The 16616-nt window shown below is 51.7% G+C and overlaps 2 protein-coding genes across 4 annotated transcripts in view; one reads left to right on the forward strand and one right to left on the reverse strand.

The window, feature by feature from the left end:
- Positions 1 to 1466: 1466 nt before the first annotated feature.
- The window catches only part of TSC22D3 (TSC22 domain family member 3), a 58177-nt gene continuing 43027 nt past the window's right edge, over positions 1467 to 16616 (reverse strand). For 2 of the 3 annotated variants that reach the window (XM_082865307.1, XM_082865306.1), the window contains exons 3-4: positions 4130 to 4181; positions 1467 to 2977 (exon numbers count right to left, since the gene is read on the reverse strand). In XM_082865307.1, coding sequence (XP_082721433.1) covers positions 2747 to 2977; positions 4130 to 4181 — 283 coding nt within the window. In that variant the 3' untranslated portion in view covers positions 1467 to 2746. Of the gene's footprint in view, positions 2978 to 4129; positions 4182 to 4901; positions 5282 to 16616 lie in introns of those variants that run through there. The other variant, XM_082865308.1, reaches the window with a different exon arrangement.
- Positions 13177 to 15779, forward strand: LOC309978034 (COP9 signalosome complex subunit 9-like; the record flags this gene model as incomplete). Its single annotated transcript, XM_082864397.1, has 2 exons — positions 13177 to 13239; positions 15600 to 15779. 2 exons carry the CDS (start codon positions 13177 to 13179, stop codon positions 15777 to 15779), a joined length of 243 nt encoding a protein of 80 aa, XP_082720523.1.

The raw sequence follows: 16616 nt of genomic DNA on the forward strand, positions 1-16616 counted from the left end.
GAGATTGCTTTTTTCATCGGTTGGTTCTTGTTTGGCTGGAAATCAGGGCGTTGTAAGTCTGCAGATGAGCCCAAGAGTCGAGAAGTCTCTCAGTTCTTCCTGAGAGGGGGATGGGATGGGAGTAAGTGGGAACTTGGGGGGGCCCGGTTGGGGCAAGAGGTGGGGGAAGCTAGGGGAGTAGCTGCCTGATTCAGTTTGTGTCCATCCCAGCAACTGTGAAATCTGCACAGCCCCAAAATCAACCAAATGGGCAGGTGCAGACAATGAACTTGGCATCATGAGTAGGGAGGTGAGAAGCAGGGAGGGAAGTTGGGATTTGAGAGGCCAGCAAGCAGGGGTTTGTAACGTCCTAAGCGGTTTAGTGATTCGGAATGAACAGGCCAACATGTACGACCTCTACGGTGAAGGAAGCCTGACATTTGGAAAGTATTTAGGCAGCGACGGGTGCAAGAAAGGGAGCCAACACCTCTTGGTCCTTGAGGTTTATGGCTCAGGAAAATCAAGGAGTTCTTTTAAATTTCAAGTGACAAAGCGGGAGGTGCATATGTTATAGGAAGCTGAGATTGAATGGAGTCACTCACATTTGGGGTGATAGCCTCCCCTGGGAAACCAGGGGGCTTAGAACACAGCTCAGTGGCTCCAGGTTAGGGCGTGGTGGAGGAGACAATGAATGCCCAGAATCAGAAATGGCAGGACGCCAGATGCCAGAGACATGGGGCCAGGGAAAGGGTGATGGGTGAGGATGACCTTCAAAGAGAGGCAGAAGAGGGAAGTGGAGTCGGGATCGTTAGACTTGGCCGTGCCCACGAGGCTGGTGGGTTTTGTGAGTGAACTTTCAGCAGTGACAAGTGGGGCAGCAGGGCTTGAGAGCATCTTTCCTTGGGGGAGAGGGATGGGGTTTGGGCCACCGCATACATTGTGTCCTTTCCTCACTGAGGCCCTCTTAGCTCCTTTGCCCATGTCAGGGGTCTCCTGTGGATTGGTATTAAAGAGAATGCACCAAGTAATCTGGATGATGTTTCAAAAGAGGGAAGGGGCCCACTCACATTTATTCAGTTCCTCACTTCATGCTCCCTCACATGGACCCCCTGTCCTTTTCTTTTGGACCTTCTTGGGGTATCCTTCCTCCCGAATCACCCCCTCGAGCTGAAGTTGTGTTAGTAGTCACCTCGCCACTCACTCCGAAGCTGTTATATGAAAGCAGGAGCAGGACAGAGGGATGGATGGAAGATTGGGTCCCAACTCGCCATAATAGCTGTGTGACTTTGTGCAAGTCACTTAAACGGGCTGAGCCTCAGCCTCTTCACCCGTACAATGGGGGTGTTGTGACAGTTACACAAGATCATGGCTGTAGCACAGGCCTGCCACTCAGGGTGTGCCGGTGAACGGACAGCGAGTCAGAAAACCAGTGCCCCTGGGGCCCCTACCGCCCACTCCATTTTAAACTCAGTAAGACACCAGGTTTATTTTTAGAAAAAAAAAGAGCAAACTTTATTGAAATTTCAAGCTACATTTGAAACATCAAAGTCCAAATCCTGGAGACATAACATCAGGATAAGATGTCAGAAAGTGGAAAGTGTTCTCACTGCCACAGAACTCCCTAGAGACAAGCTCCCTGAGCACATCACCCAGGCACCGTCGGGTCAAAGCCATTCCCTGTCTATCCTTGTCCACAAGAGGACACCGACAAGCTACTCATTCTGTTCATTTGCAAGTTTTCCAAAAAAAAAAAAAAGTTTTCGAATGACAATGTGGAGTTCCAGCTGATCTTCTCTCAACCCCATTCTATGTAGTCAGCACCAGTGAATGGTGGGTTTGGCATTCAAAAGAGGACCTCACATGTCTTCAGGGGACAGATGGGGCAAAGGTTGCAGCAGCAAGGCATTCAGAGGGTGCCCCCCCCCACCTTTACTCTTTAGTTTTACTTAACCTAAAGGACAAACTGGATCAGCCTGGTAGATGAACACAGTCAAAGAATTAGCCTTAAGAGATAAGGGACCAGTCAATACTCCCAAAGCTGGTTAGGCCCTTCAACACATAGGTGTATGTGTATATGTATACATCGCTACACTAAGATACAGATCTAGCCCTATGGGTATATATACGCACGTATGGCTATATAGAAAAACTATGCCAACACTAACCAAACAGAACTTTGTAAGCGGTCATCCCAAAGCCGTAATCCCACACTGGGCTGTGCAGAAAGCCATGCATTACACCATATTAACCAACAGAAGGCTGACTTGGCTCAATCTCTCCCAACTGTGGCCCTGCCTTGGCGAGGCAGGGGAAGAGAGAGAGGCTGCCTCTGCTTAAACCACAACTGGCTTCTTCATAGGACAGTCGTTGTCAGGTGAAGCTGTTGAAGATGTCCATGGAAATGAAAAACCAGACCCCTTAGACTTTCTGGAGCAAACTGGCGGCCTGTCTCAAACTACCTTTCTCCTCTGCCAGTTGCAGCTAAGTTGCCCAGGCCCTGGGAGCCCCCAGGGCGCGGTGGCATTAGAGGCTCGCTGGCTTGGGGTGACGAGGCCCCATGCAACTCAGCCTCCAGAGACCTGCTCTTTGTCAGGGGTCTGTCACTGGAGTGGACCCAGGTGGCCATGTCCTTGGGACATCTCTTGGCACCAGCTATGCTAGGTGTAAAGTTCTCCACGTGAGATGACGCTTGGGGAGCCAAAAACAAACTGGAAAGAACTAGGTAGAACAAGTTTAGTGGCTCTGCCCACCCTGAGGACAGAGCCACTTACACCGCAGAACCACCGGGGGCCTCGGGTGCTTCTGGGGTTTCGGGAGCTGGCTCCTCGGGGCTCAGACGGGACTGGAACTTCTCCAGCTGCTCTGGGCTCGCCAAGGTCTTCAAGAGAGTGTTTTCACGCTCCAGCTGGGAGTTCTTCTCCACCAGCTCCCGGATCTGCTCCTTCAGGATCTCTACCTCCTCTCTCACAGCATACATCAGATGATTCTTCACCAGATCCTGTCCCGGAGGAGATCACGACAAAGCTATCCGTTAGCCGCGGCGGCCCCTCTGCGGCACCTTCTCCTGGCCGTTGGGGCGCCTGCGCTGTCCCTCATGCTGCCAACCTCCAGCCTTCCCTCAGCAGCCCCTCGGAATGCTGGCCCCGCAGCCCTGGTCCTCCTGCCCCTTTCTCCGAAGCACCTAAACCTTCGCTCAGGAGAGCTGCGTGATCGGGGCCACGCCTGAGTTGGGAGCCCAGCTTTGAACTACATAGGAATTCCCCCCTGTAAGTTTCTGATGACTTTCAAAGCTGGCCTCCTGGGAGACTTTTGGGTGAGACTTCTGCTGGTTGGCGGTGGTATGCTATATCCCCATTTCCACATAAGGTCCCGCGGCTGGCCCAGATCCCAGGGAACACCTGCAATGCACCCTGTACTGTTGGTCTGCTTTACCCATCTCCACCAGGAGAATATAATGGGCTCTTCTGGAGACTTCTCCTGTCCACAGGACCCAGCATACTGAGCTGCAGCTGTCCTGCAGCCTGGCCGGAAAGGACACTGGCCCTGGGGGAAGGTACCCGGATGGCTTCATCCTCTCTGAATTCAGATGACTGCACTGGGGGCGGGGAGCTGTGTCATTAGGCTCCGGGGCACAATAAAGTGTTTGCTAAAACTGCTGGAGGCCCCAATCCCCTGCAGCCATTTTGGCTGCTTGGTGGAGTACGACCTCTACCTGGTGAAGGAGGGAGAAGGGGTGGGGTGCTTTGCTTCCTGTTTCCTCCCAACTCCTGACCCCAGCCCAGGCTCTGCAGAGGCACTGCAGTGCGGTGGCATCCAATGAGCTCTGGCCCCTGCCAACTGTGGGATGCAGACAAATCCAAGGGTCTGAGCTCCCTGCCCTGCCACGGGCCCAGGAGGGAGCCAGAGGCTGCTGCAAAGCCCTGGGATGGGAGAAGGAGGAGGAAAGGAGAGGGTCCAGCAAGGGTGGCCTGGAAATGCCCTAAAAGGTGCCACTCTGATGGGACTCTAGCTAAGGCCTCCAAGGGGACAGGAGGCAGGCTGTCAGCTTCCTCGGGCGCTTGGCTTTTGCACCCACCCGCTCACTGCCACCCTGAGTTACATAAGCAGTAGCCAGGTCTGGGGATGGGAATGACGCAGTGATGCCACTCACCATGGCCTGCTCGATCTTGTTGTCTAAGGCCACCACGCTGGCTCCGGAGGCACTGCCAAGACAAAAAGGAAAGCGACTGCGTTACCCACTTGGTTCCAGTCTGAGTACCTGGTAGCGGTGGCCACAAAGTCCTCCATCTGCCCCAGCTCTTCCTCTCTATCGCCTCGCTGGCCCGAAGTTCCGGGCACTTTGTCCCTAGGTCCCTCTCTGGCCCCTGCAGGAAGCTGCACCTCCCCACCCAGACCGGCTCCGCGCCGCCACCGCCCAGAGCTCCGCGTGGAGCAGCGCGCGGGTCCAGGGGCGCACGGGCCAGCGAGGCCTGCTCGGCGACATGCAAACAATGGGGGCGCGCGGCCCAGGGAGTCCCCGGCCGCCAGCCCATTCCGGCGCCGGCCCAGAAGGTCCCAGGCAAACCTACCGAGCTCCGAAGCTAGCTAGGAATTCCTCCTCGGCTCGACAGCTTCCGGCCTGCTCCCCAGCGGCGCACGGCGCGCGGCTAGCCCCCCTGCCCAGCCCAGGCCCACTGCCCCTCTGCCTCCGCCCCCGGCTGCAGCAGCTCGTTCTTACGGTGCAGCGGCCGCAGGGACGCTCCGACGGCGGATCCCAGCGCGGCGGTGACCCCCCCCCCTTCCCTGCGTCCCCTACCCCCGCCCCTTCCCAGGATGCTGCACCGCGGGGAACGGGGACCGGCGGCGCACGGCTCGCTCGGAGATCCCGCTCTCAGCCCAGCCCCCGCCGGCGCCCGGGCTTGGGAGCTGTGGCCAGGGGTTACCTGTTATCCAGCTTAACGGAAACCACATCCCCTCCAAGCAGGGAAGAGAAGAAGGAGATGTTGAAATTGTGCAGCTGGTAGACCGCCACCTCCATGGGGGTCTGATACATTTCGGTATTCATGGCTCGGGCTGCCGGGGAGCTCTGGCCGGGCTGCGGGCTGCGGGCTGCGGGCTGCGGGCTGGGCTGGGCGGGCTGGGCAGCCGCTGGCTGCTGGCGCGCTGGACGGGGCTGGGCTCTGCGCGTCGGGCCCTGGGGCTAGGAGGGGGGCGAAGGCTGCCGAGCGAACCCAAAGCCGGTCGGGCGTTCCAGAGTTGAAGGGAAGTGACTCGAGGGGTGTCACCTGGTGTGTCAAAAACTCCACGGCCGCCAGTCCAACCCAGACTCGGAGATATTTCGGCTCCTTCTTCTTTATATAGGAGGAGCCGGCTGCGTCACATGGCGTCAGCGGCATGCAAATGAGTCCTGTACCGGGCTTTGTGGCTCAGTTAAACCACATCCCCTCCCTGAACCTTAGTCTGGGACTGTAAACAGTTCAGCACTTTCTTGTGCCAACTGGCATCTCCAAAGAGGGCTCTGGAGATTGGTAAAAACCAAATGGAACTGATTTCTTAGAGAAATGAGAAGTACAAATGCCATTACAGGAGGTAGGAAGCCTTCAGTAGAGGGCGGCGCTGGTTTTAAAAGCTCTTCTTCGGATGTCCGCCAGCATACCTCCCGTGTCTTTGCAGTGCTGTCACAGGCCGCCCTCCCTGGACACCCGCCCTCACCATCAGGACCCTCACTCCTTCCTGGTGCCTGCCTTCTCAGCCTCTCTCCTGCACACAGACTTTGTCAGTTGCATGTCCCCTCACCCAGCCAGCTTGTCCACTGGCTTGCCCCCATCCGCAGCATCTATCCACTCACCTCCTCCTACGGATGTACCTGTCCGTGTACTGACACATGCACAGATCTGTGACATGCACGGACTAGCTAATCTGTACATGCCAGTGTGCATGTATGGAGGAGAGCATGAGTGTCCAGGAACTCAGATGAGTGGGGGAACATGTACAAGGGGGCAGCTGGGGGCCAGGTGGGTGACAGAGGAGGTGGGGAGGAGACAGTAGGGGAGTGGGCACTGCAGTGACCGCAAGATGCCAGCCCTTTTCTCTTTGGTCTCAACACCCTATTCAACATCATCCAGGATCTCATGTTCCTATTTTTAAAAACAAGATTTTGTTACTGTCCTATGAACAGCAAATGACAGCAAAACTACAAACCAAGGCTAAATATAAACCATCCCAGGAGAACACCCGCCCTGTGATTGGTCCAGCCACACACGGGGTTACAGGGTACTTCACAGACAAACAGATTCCAAATCACAGGGAAAATGAGGTGACTGTTGCCTACTAAGAGTTACACATGTTACCATCAAAATATATTTTCATTCTTTTAAGCGTCAAGCTTAAAAAAAAAAAAAGCCATCAGAGGTTTGAGGTCCTTTTATCCTGCTCTTTCCTAAGTGAGGCCACCTGGTGGTCTGAAGCAGAATTGCAGCCAGATGGAGCAACCTAGACCAAACGAGGGACAGGTGATGCAACTGGGAGTATTATTTACACCAACTCAGGGCCATAAGAAGAACATTGGGTTTCACCACACATACAATAGTTTGGATGAAGTTAGGGCCAGTACCCATGAATCAGTTGGTGATTCAGGCTATGGTCCAAAGAAATACCCTAGTGCAATCAAGCTATTGGAAAAGTACTGGGGCCTCTTATCAGCAAAGAAGGTAATTATTATTTGCTTCAGGATATTTCACCTAACCAGGTACCTGGCACAGACACCCTGGCCAAGGCCCCAGTTAAGCCCAGTCTGAAGGCCTTAGTTTTCTTCAGGCTGCCCGTGCAGTCATGCCACCGAACAGCCAACATTTTTCACTATGACGTGGAGCTCCCATTGGATCCCACCGGTGGTAATACGTGCACAAGGGCCATTCTATTTGCAAAGGACCGACAAAGAGATCTACCCAAGCAAACCTACTGCATGCACTAGCCCAGGATGGTGATTTCCTTCACCCCAGTTTAGCTGGGAGACAATCCCAATCTCAGGATATCATGTTATCTTCAGGTCACAAACTCCCTGAACAAGGTGTTCATGCTAAGCTGCGTGTGGTAGACAGAACAAAGTGCATACCACATTTATAGGTCATCAAGAACATTATTTGAGCAAAAATAAAAAAAAACCTTCTTAAATCCGGAGCTTAGCTGATACTGGAATTCCCTGATATATTAATCTGCCCTCTGTGTCACATAGAGCTTTCTTGGTCCAGGAAGAGTCTGAGTTGACCTTTCATTGGCTTGTAAATCTTTCCTCAACTCACTATTGCTACCTACCCCAAGATTCCAAGGGAGATGATGAAAAGAAAGAAAGAGAGATAAATAAGCCGGGTCGGCAGGGAAAAAACACCACCAGGAAAACAGGGCATGGGACCGAAGAAAAACCAGCTCCTTCAATGGGGACTCCCTTATATGGAGACAGAGGCACAGAAATCCAGGTAGTTTGGGGAGGGGAAAAAAAACAACAGATGAAGTTTGCTAGCAAGGCTGTGTTTGAATTGTACATTAATTATACTTCAATTAGAAATAAGCTCGGCTTGAGACCCGCTGACAATAACAGCTACCATTAACTGAGCAACAGCTGTGGGCCAGGCACTGTGTTGGCTGAGTCACAAACCCTGTGGTGTAGGTGCTGGCACCATCATTTAACAGATGAAGAAACCGAGGGTCTGAGAGGCTACCTTGCCCAAGGCGGTGGCACAGCTAATAAATTATAGAGCTGGGACTCCAGCTCAGGTCTTCCTGAGTAGAGACCAAGTTTGTTCTTACTACACTTACTAGTGGGGGCAGGGAGTAGGTTTGTTGAATGAGTGAGTCAAGGAAGTTGGGGGACGGGTTGGAGGTGCCAGGAAAGTGGTGTAGAGGAAGAAAAGGTGAGGGGCAGGGAAAGTACTCCTAGGACTCCAGCAACATGGGGGACCAGAAGAATATACAAAATGTCCAAATGAGCTTCATAACAGGGCTTTGCTCACCTGCATTATTTCAAAAGGCAGCCACTGCAGTCCTTAAAGAAAGCCCTCTCTGCCTAGGAAATAGAAACTATGAAGCCAACTAGCTGGCTCCCAGAATGGACTCCACAGCGTCCCAAATTAGGTATGGAGTCTCATGACAATAATCACAGTCCAGTCAATTTCCAGTTTGTAACTGGCACCCTTAATTAACTCTTTCTCCCCCCTATACCTGCTGTGTCCAGCTTTTAGGAAATTAAACCAACAAGAAAACAAGCTAATTTCAGGGATTTCGTTTCAGAAAAACAACTTTGAAAGGATGTCCCAGGTTCAGCCCACACTCAGCCAATCTCTCAGTCCCCTCTGCACCTCTAGTTTACCAACCAATAGTGAGAAGAGCTCACCCTGAGGGCTTATGATTCTCAGTTCGCAAATAATGGCTGGATCCCTGGATCGCAGGCTTTGCTAAAGGGAGACCACCAACCTAAATGTCTCTGTAGAAAGATTTTCAAACAGCAGGGGTAGGGGAGACAGGGGCAGATAGGAGGGGGAGAGGGAGAAGTTGGAGGAACCCAAAAGGCTTTCTGTGTAACCCTCGGCACACCGGAAAATTCCTCTGCCCAGAATAGCTGAGCCAAATGTTGCAGTGAGTGGAAGCTTGTGCTGTATAGGGTATCTGTGATCTGATCTAACTTTTCTGAGTAAAGTGCTGATCTATGAGGCTCTCAGCGTCCTTGTGTCTCTGGAGGTGGGCCTCAGGCAGGAAACAGTGGCCTAAGGATTCAACAGCATAGCAACTCCAACATGTATGTTTCCAAATTTCCTTTCTTCCATCCTGTGAGTTACATGGTAGGCTGGACCCAGAGCCACCGTGGTCACAGCGCCCAGCTGATGAGCCAGGTCCTTTGCTGGCTCTCGGTTCTAGGCCTACAGCTATGGGATTCTGTGATTAAACAGACACAGCTGACCCTCCCTCTCTCAGGGTGACTTTCTAGGTGGAGGGTGGCATGAGGAGGATGGGGTCAACTCCCACCGTTTCAGGTGGCCCTGGAAGCCAACTTGTTCCCTTTGAAGTGGAAGAAGGGTCTCAACATCGTCACCGTTCTGTTCCACTTCAAAAGCCAGACTCTCTAGGACAAGAGTCCTTCCTATTTCGGGTTCCCATGGCGCAGGAAGGCGGAGACTGGGCAGTCTGGGCCTCATAACCTGTGGGCAGGATCTCAGCACGCTGCCGAGGGGTGGGAGGCAGACTCAGGGTGGGTGCGGTAGGTAGGGGGTGGTGAGAAGGGGGAACATCTCACTTCCCTTTTTGTCACACTCAAAGCATTGTGTACCACGCAGCCCAAAGGAAACTCTTTATAGGCAAGTCTTCCTTATTTTCTACAGGGAATGTTCCACCCCCAAGGCTCGGCAATGTTGGCGGCGAAACACAGGGTCTTGCGGCAGGAGAAGCGGGAAAAGACACGATGCGAGAGGTGCGGGACAAGCCACCAAGCAAACGCTGCGTTAGGAGCTGGACAAGGAAATCAAAAAGGATGCTGAGCACCAGAGTGTTAGCACAGTTGACAGGGCGGCTGCAAAACAACCCTCCCCATTTACCCCTCCACGGCGGCCCCCTTCTGCCTGAAGCTCTGTCTACGTCTAGTTACTGACTTGTCCCTTTTTCTGAAGAGGCTGGGGGAATAAGGAGGCTGAAGTGCCATCATTTAATTTGTGCTGGCTCCACTCTTCTCTCTTCCCCTTGGTTCCACTCCAGTGTGGGAGACTATAGACAGGAAGGATGCTGCCACTTAATCTTTACTTTGGCCTCATGGAAAATCCCCAAAGTCCAGAAGGAGGGAAGCAAGAAGGAAAGACGGAGACAGACAAAGTGCCTTGTCCTCTGTGGGTCACGTGAACTGCCCTGCATGGCCAGGGCCCAGAACGTCGACTTTGGGGGGCAGGAAAACAGGGAGGAGGATGCGCACGCAGATGCAGAAGGCAGTGGTGGGCGGCAGGGAGCCCACGAGGAATCGTGGTGGAGAGGGACACTGTCTTGGAAAAGTGTCTCTAGCAACTGATTTGGGCCAAACCCTGGCACTGAATGATGGCAGGAGCAATGAATTGTGCCTTTCAGCTCCCTCCCCAGACAGGATCCAATGTGAGCTTCACAAACAATCTCCCAGTGACACGAGGGATGACAGGCAGAACCAAACCCCATTTGGACAAGGCACTCCACTCCACTCACCCTCGTTCAAAGAAGTCAAAAAGGGCTCTTGTCAAATCACCTTTGTTACCTCAACTTTGGTGGCTAACTATGGGGGGTAGGCAGTCTCTCCTGGCATCTCAGCAAGACTGGAAGTACTGGCAACGTTATCCAGGAATGAATGCAATTTAGCTCAGTGGATCTTAAATTTCATGAACCTTGTATCAATATTTATGCTTGTCTCCCTTCTCTTTTTGCCTTGCAGCTGGGAAAATTTACGTCCATCATTTTTCTAAGCTCTCTTCTCATTTTCCACCATCCCCATTACCCATCTACAAGTATGAAACAGATATTCCTGAAAAAAGAGAATGTCAAATTAACCTCGGTAAATGGAATCCCCTCCTCCACCCAACACTAGTTGCCATCATCATTCAATACAATTCAATTCAACTCAATTCAAAGTTGATTGACTGCCTATTCAAAGTACAAGGCACATTTCAGGGAAATTAAAAACAAACAAACAAACTGGTAGTGCAGGTTAACAACTGTGCTTCCTTCCAGAATATCCTGGGCCTCTGGTGAACTCTGAAGTCTACCTACTGGTTAGATCTCAGTGAAATGTTTACTTCAGGAAAAAGCCTAGGGCTTGGGGGTGCTCAGGAGGGTAGCCTGGGGTTTGGGAAGGCCACACCACCGCCATCACCCCTGGCATCACTTCGGTCCTCAGAATCGGGCCCGCCTTTTTTCTCCCCACCCTGTCGTTTGGTCCGTGCCCATCTAGATGGGGATTAACATAGCAGCCACAAAACTTGGAATTTCTGTGGGACCCAAGGCTCCTCTGACGTGGTGGCCAACAGTGTCAGGGTCCCTCACTCTGATTCCCTTCCTTTGTAAACCAGGGGAACAAAGCACAGGTCCTTAAGGGTCTCTGAGTTGCCAGCCCCTTCCTTCTGAGAAGGGGGTCTATGTTTAGCACGGGGAGGGGGTCACCTCTGTCAACCTCCTCGTGGTCTTATCCTTGTTCTATAGTGCCCTCCCAGACCAGCGAGCATCTTCACTTGGGCAAATAAACTCCCTCATCACGGCCCACCTTCTGGGAATCCTGGCCCTCGACAGCCTTCTCAGGGGCTGGGAAAGGAAGCAGCAAAAACATGGCTACTCTCCGTGTTTGTTTGTCTGCACCAGCCCTCCACCAGCTTCTCCGGGCCAGGGAGACACTGGCAGGGCCTCTCCCCAGTCCTTTTGCTTTATGGAGCAGTCCCAAGAGCCGAAATTCCAAGCCTTTTTTTTTTTTTCTGGCAGTTGCCGGGGTTACTCTGAGTGGTATGTGAAGGACTTGGGACTATTGGCAATGCTTGGAAGACGAGAACCAGGAGAATCTTGCTGGGGACGCTGAGCCAGCAGACAAGGGGCCTGTGAAGAGGCCAGGGGCTCTGAGGTGCAGCACCTGACTCCCCTGTGGGCCCCGCTATAGAATGGGTGACCTCTGAAGTGGTCCAGGTTCCCTGGGGAACAAAACGACGGTAATAACGCCGGCCTCTTCAGGCGCGGGGGCTCCTGGGCCACGATGGGTGAGCATTATGAGTCTCCCAAGGCTCTCACATTGTACGCCCGAGGCCCTTGTTTAACTCACAGCGGAGCTATTCACCGTGGGCTCACTTGAGGTAGCTCCTTGATCCTCTGTTGTGCGACTCTGTGACTTGTGAGGAAAGGCTCTGTAATTGCAAAGGGCCTCTGGCTCTCCAGCCGCCTCCCCCCTCCCTTGGGTTTCCCGGATGGAAAGAAGGCAGCCCAGCTGAGGTGGGGGGCGGTGGCAGGAAGGGGCAGGGGACACACTAGTCAGGAGAAGAGAAAGAAAGGACAGAAACAAGGCAAGCTTCTCCCTGGGGGCACCCCACCCAGCCCCAGCCATGGGAACAGAGCCAGGCAGCTCAAAGGCATGCGGGGAGGGGTTAAGGAAGGCCTCCTGCCCGGTTTGAGAATTGCTGACAAGGAATACACACACCTTATCAGGAAGAAAGGGCGGCACACAAGCACACACACACACACACACACACACACACACACACACACACACACACACACGTTTATGCAAACACCCGTTCAGCCTTTGACAAAGTCTAATTCACAGAGCTAGGCACGCAGAGGGCATCATTCCATCTCTGTCTCTCTCACCTGATGTCAGCTTCGTGACCCCCAAAGGGGTAGTAAAGCAATAGGACATGCAAAGTGGCAAGGCAGGACGCTGTAGACCCAGTCAGAGTGTTACAAGCCGTGGCCTCTGCTCTCTCTGACATCCAGAGCTGGCTGCGTGCTGTGCACGGGTCATAGGTGACAGGCTCTTGGGGGAAGCTTGGAGTGGAAGTTAGGTGGGCATAGGGGGAACCAGCTTGAAGCTTCACACTGTACACCGGGCACAGGAAGTGCTGGTGCCGCCAGGTCCACAGTTTTCAAAGATGTCAATCACACATTCAAATGAAAGAGAAATAAAAACAAGCACCATTTGTGTACAATCAATCATGTGAATGCCTAGGAAATGATTCCCATAGGCTCCTCACGAGGACAGCTCTAAAGAGAGCCAGTCCTGGCATAGATGTCACATGTGACTGACGACCTGAGAAGTGTGATTTGAACGGCACTGAGAAAAATTCCTCTCAGTCCAAGCTGTTTGCCTGACCGGACTACTGCAGTGCCTACAAACGTCACCCTCGGAGTCATACCTTTGAGTTATAATGGAATTCTTTACACTTTGAGGAATTAGGAAAGTTTTTTCTTCCAGTGCAAAAGCCCTGGGAGAGTACCACATTCTGCCACTATCAGCTATAAATACTTAAATAGGGATAAACTAAAGTTCTGTAATACTTTCAACACAGTAGTCAGTGGTGGATCAGCATCAGAAGATGATTAAACACACAGCAGGTACAACTTGCTGGTGGGCTGTGGAGGGAAAGAAATGGGTCCAGGTGAGGAGAGTATGGATATCCTGGGCTCCAGCCCTAGAAAATCTAGTGGAATACATCTGTGGCTTGAGAAGGGTACTTTCAGGAGATGAGGATGCAGCTCTTCTGGCCCCAGTCCATGGAACTGCTTTTGGGAACCACTGGCCTACAGGTGAGAGCCAAGACAGGATCTACCCGAAGACTCCCCAGAGTGCCACGACCACCACGACCCACTCTGTGTGACACACGATGATGGGGCTCAGCATATTCTGAGCCTAACATCTGTTCAGTCATCTCCTTCCCTGTCATGTCTGGCTACCTCTTTCCCTCTCGCTCCTGAAAACTTGATCAGAACGTGAATGAGAGCTGCTATTAGAAAGGTAACGCAAACTTGCTCTGATTTATAAATCAACCTTTGGCAAATTTGGCTTCTCTGTTAATGAGGAACAGATTGCTTCTAAGACACTTCACAGCTGTCTGTGGGAACTCTTGGCCTGGGAGGTTGGAGGCGTGGGGGGCAGGTATCACAGGGCGGGAAGGGAGAAGAACCTGGAGAGAGGGAGAGAACGGAGAGGGGCTGATTTTTCTCCAACAGCACAGTCTGGTCAGTTAAGCTGCCCTATCCCCCTTCAACAAAAGCCAGCTCTCCTCCAGCCCTGTGGCTGTCCCTGCCTGGTCAAACGTGGATCCATTCCGAGGTTGGCTGGAGGGCTGTGACTCATTCCCCCCTCAGGAGCTTGCTGGGGCTGACTACAAAGACTTGCCAGGATCTCTGCAAACGTGCCCATCCCGTCCCTGAGCGTCCCTTGCGCTCCCCTGCCCCTACCATCCGCATCCCATCCCATGGCTTGCAAGCGCCTCTGGGGCAAGGAGGGCACCCCTGCGGCTTACTGACTCCCCTCTCCCAAGGGAACTCACTGCTCTCTGTGGTACGCATCCGGCCTGTGTTTCAGTATTTTATTTTATTTTTATGTTTAATTTACACTGCCTGCTAGGTTTGGGGCTTAAATAAACAAAGGCTATGTTTCCCCCAAGGCCTGGACTTCCCGGTTGCCTGTCAGCAATAGAGTAACCCTTTTAACCTCTTTTCTTGCCCCTTGAGACACGCAGTGTTGGGGGTGGGATTGGAAGAGAAAGATACTTTGGGTCAAAAGCCTGGAAATTCTTAGTGCCAGCCTAAAATACCACCCCCTCGCTCTTCTCCACATGAATGTTAAGCCCCGAAGCTGCCTTAGCAAGTACAGACTTCCTTCAAAGGCCACTGCAAGACTGTAAGGGTTAAGGCACAAAAACGGAAAATTCAAAGTATTTGCATTGATTATTTGAAAAATCTACTTACAGATGTCTTTGTACCACTGAGCAAAGACAGAAGGGCCCAGGTCTTGGTGGGTGGAGCCTTGGCAGTGAGCAGCCTTAAAGGCCTATAGACTGAGCAGAGCTCGGTGGGCCTGCCTGGGAAAGGCTTCCTGCCAAAGCTCATACACCTTAAAAAATAAGAGGAACACTGGCCCCTGTGTCCTAGGATAGAGCTCTAACAGCAAAGTAACAAATCCTGGTCAACAGTTCTGACATCCTGTTATTTGCTAAAACTAATAATACTGTGGCGTTTGTTGACAGAGTTGCAGAAGAGCTAAAGTAAACATGGAAACTGAGGAAAGGCCAAGTATAGACGGTTACTAGCTCAGCAGTTGAGAAAAGGGAGTTTCACAGACACTCCTTGGACATCTGGGGGCAGTGGGGCCTGAACACAGTTGGGAGACAACCCAGAGGCATCTGTCTTGTCACCAGGTGATTTCTCTCTAACAATAGGCTACTGCAATAATGGGCTTGGCCCATGGAGCTGAGTCCTCAGACAGAGAGTAATGACAAGACGAATTGAGAGGGACTCTCCTAGTGCGTATGCCAGGGTAGGTGCCCCCTGAGAAACGCAGCTCTGGCACCCATTCTAAATGAACTAGGTCAAGTGGGAAGAAAATACGTCAGAAGGCCAGAGTTCCTTTTCTACCTTACCACCAGGCCCCCAGAACTGCTTAGAAGGCTTCTAAACCCCCTATGCTGCTAGCTCCTCGTTCATGAAATGGGAATGATGCCCCCCTGCCCCACATAAACAACACACAAGGTGTATATGTTTATGGACTCCCCAAAGTCTGGAAATGGAGATAACATTGTATAGTTTTTGCAGACTGATGATGTCCTTGACAACATGTATATATGTGCCTATGTTTCCAGACATGGTGGATATCCTATAGGCGGCATAGCTGAGTTCTTCAGGTAGTAAAAAGGGCCACGTGAATGCGATATGTGCCGTGATGAGTAAGGGCCCTGGTCCTCAAATGCTGTTGGCAAAATGGCTCACCAAACGAGCAGTCCTATCAATGCTGTTTCAAAGTCCAGCATTTCTAACTTCCTGTCCAGTTCCAGTTTGTTGTTTCCATGATTTCACAAGTTATGGATACTGCCTATGGGGAGGGGCATAGTTTGAGGGACTGATGTTCAGATGGAATCAACATTCAAAATTTAGTGTCTTGACAGGCGGAGGTGAAGCAGGCGGTGGACGAGATGTTTCCCGAGGGTGCCGGGCCCTACATGGATCTGGACGAGGCAGGAGGCAGCACAGGGCTCCTGATGGACTTGGCAGCCAATGAAAAGGCAGTTCATGCAGACTTTTTTAATGATTCTGAAAATCTCTTTGATGATGATGATATCCAGTGAGGTGTGTCCGGCGGTGTGTTTGCTCAAGTTTTGCCACGCGGTGGTGTGGCGGATCTCCTCAAAGGACAATTTCAGATGGTTCCAGAGAACTCGTGGAAATCACTTAAAATTAGGAGATGGTTAACCAAGAAAGAGAAGATGGTTTTAACCATCTGGATGAGGCCTGTTAATCTCTGAATGTGGCCAACTTTTGTCCTTAACTTCAATTAAAGAAAGTGATGTTATTAAAAAAAAAAATTTGCGTCTTGAAGGTCTTAGCAATCCTTCCCTCACAGAGGACTTGTAACTTGCATAAAGTTTTGGCCTTGAGAGCTTCTCCAATGGCACAGTCAGTAATCAGCAGGACCCCTAGTCTTTCAAGCAGGACTGAAGGCACAGCGAGATAAGATCATGACCACTGGAAGTGGACAGTGCAAATGGTCTCAAGTGAGCAGTGACTGGCTTTCTAGACTAGAATACAAGCTCTTCGAGGGCAGGGGCTTATCTTATTCATCACGGCACCCCCAGAGTCTAGACTAGTGCCTGGCACACAGTCTCAATGCCATAAACATGTGCTTAATAAGTAAAGAGAAGGTTTAGATAAGTATTAGAACTTGGCTAATGGCCTCCACAGGGAAGAACTACAGGCAAATTCATGAATTTGCCTCCTGTTAACATGTTAATTTGGGGACAATCATTGTACAAGAGCAACTCTGCAGTTAAAAACACGGAAGACTGGTGAAAATCAAACATACTTGGAAAACCCAACCCAAACACAATTTAATTGAGTAAGTGGCCACTAATGACCTGGAACCAAGGCCCGACCTCTTCAATAAAAGGGATAATTCACCCGTGTGT

This window comes from Leucopleurus acutus, assembly GCF_964270905.1.
Source record: "Leucopleurus acutus genome assembly, chromosome: X".
NCBI classification, from domain to species: Eukaryota; Metazoa; Chordata; class Mammalia; order Artiodactyla; family Delphinidae; genus Leucopleurus; species Leucopleurus acutus.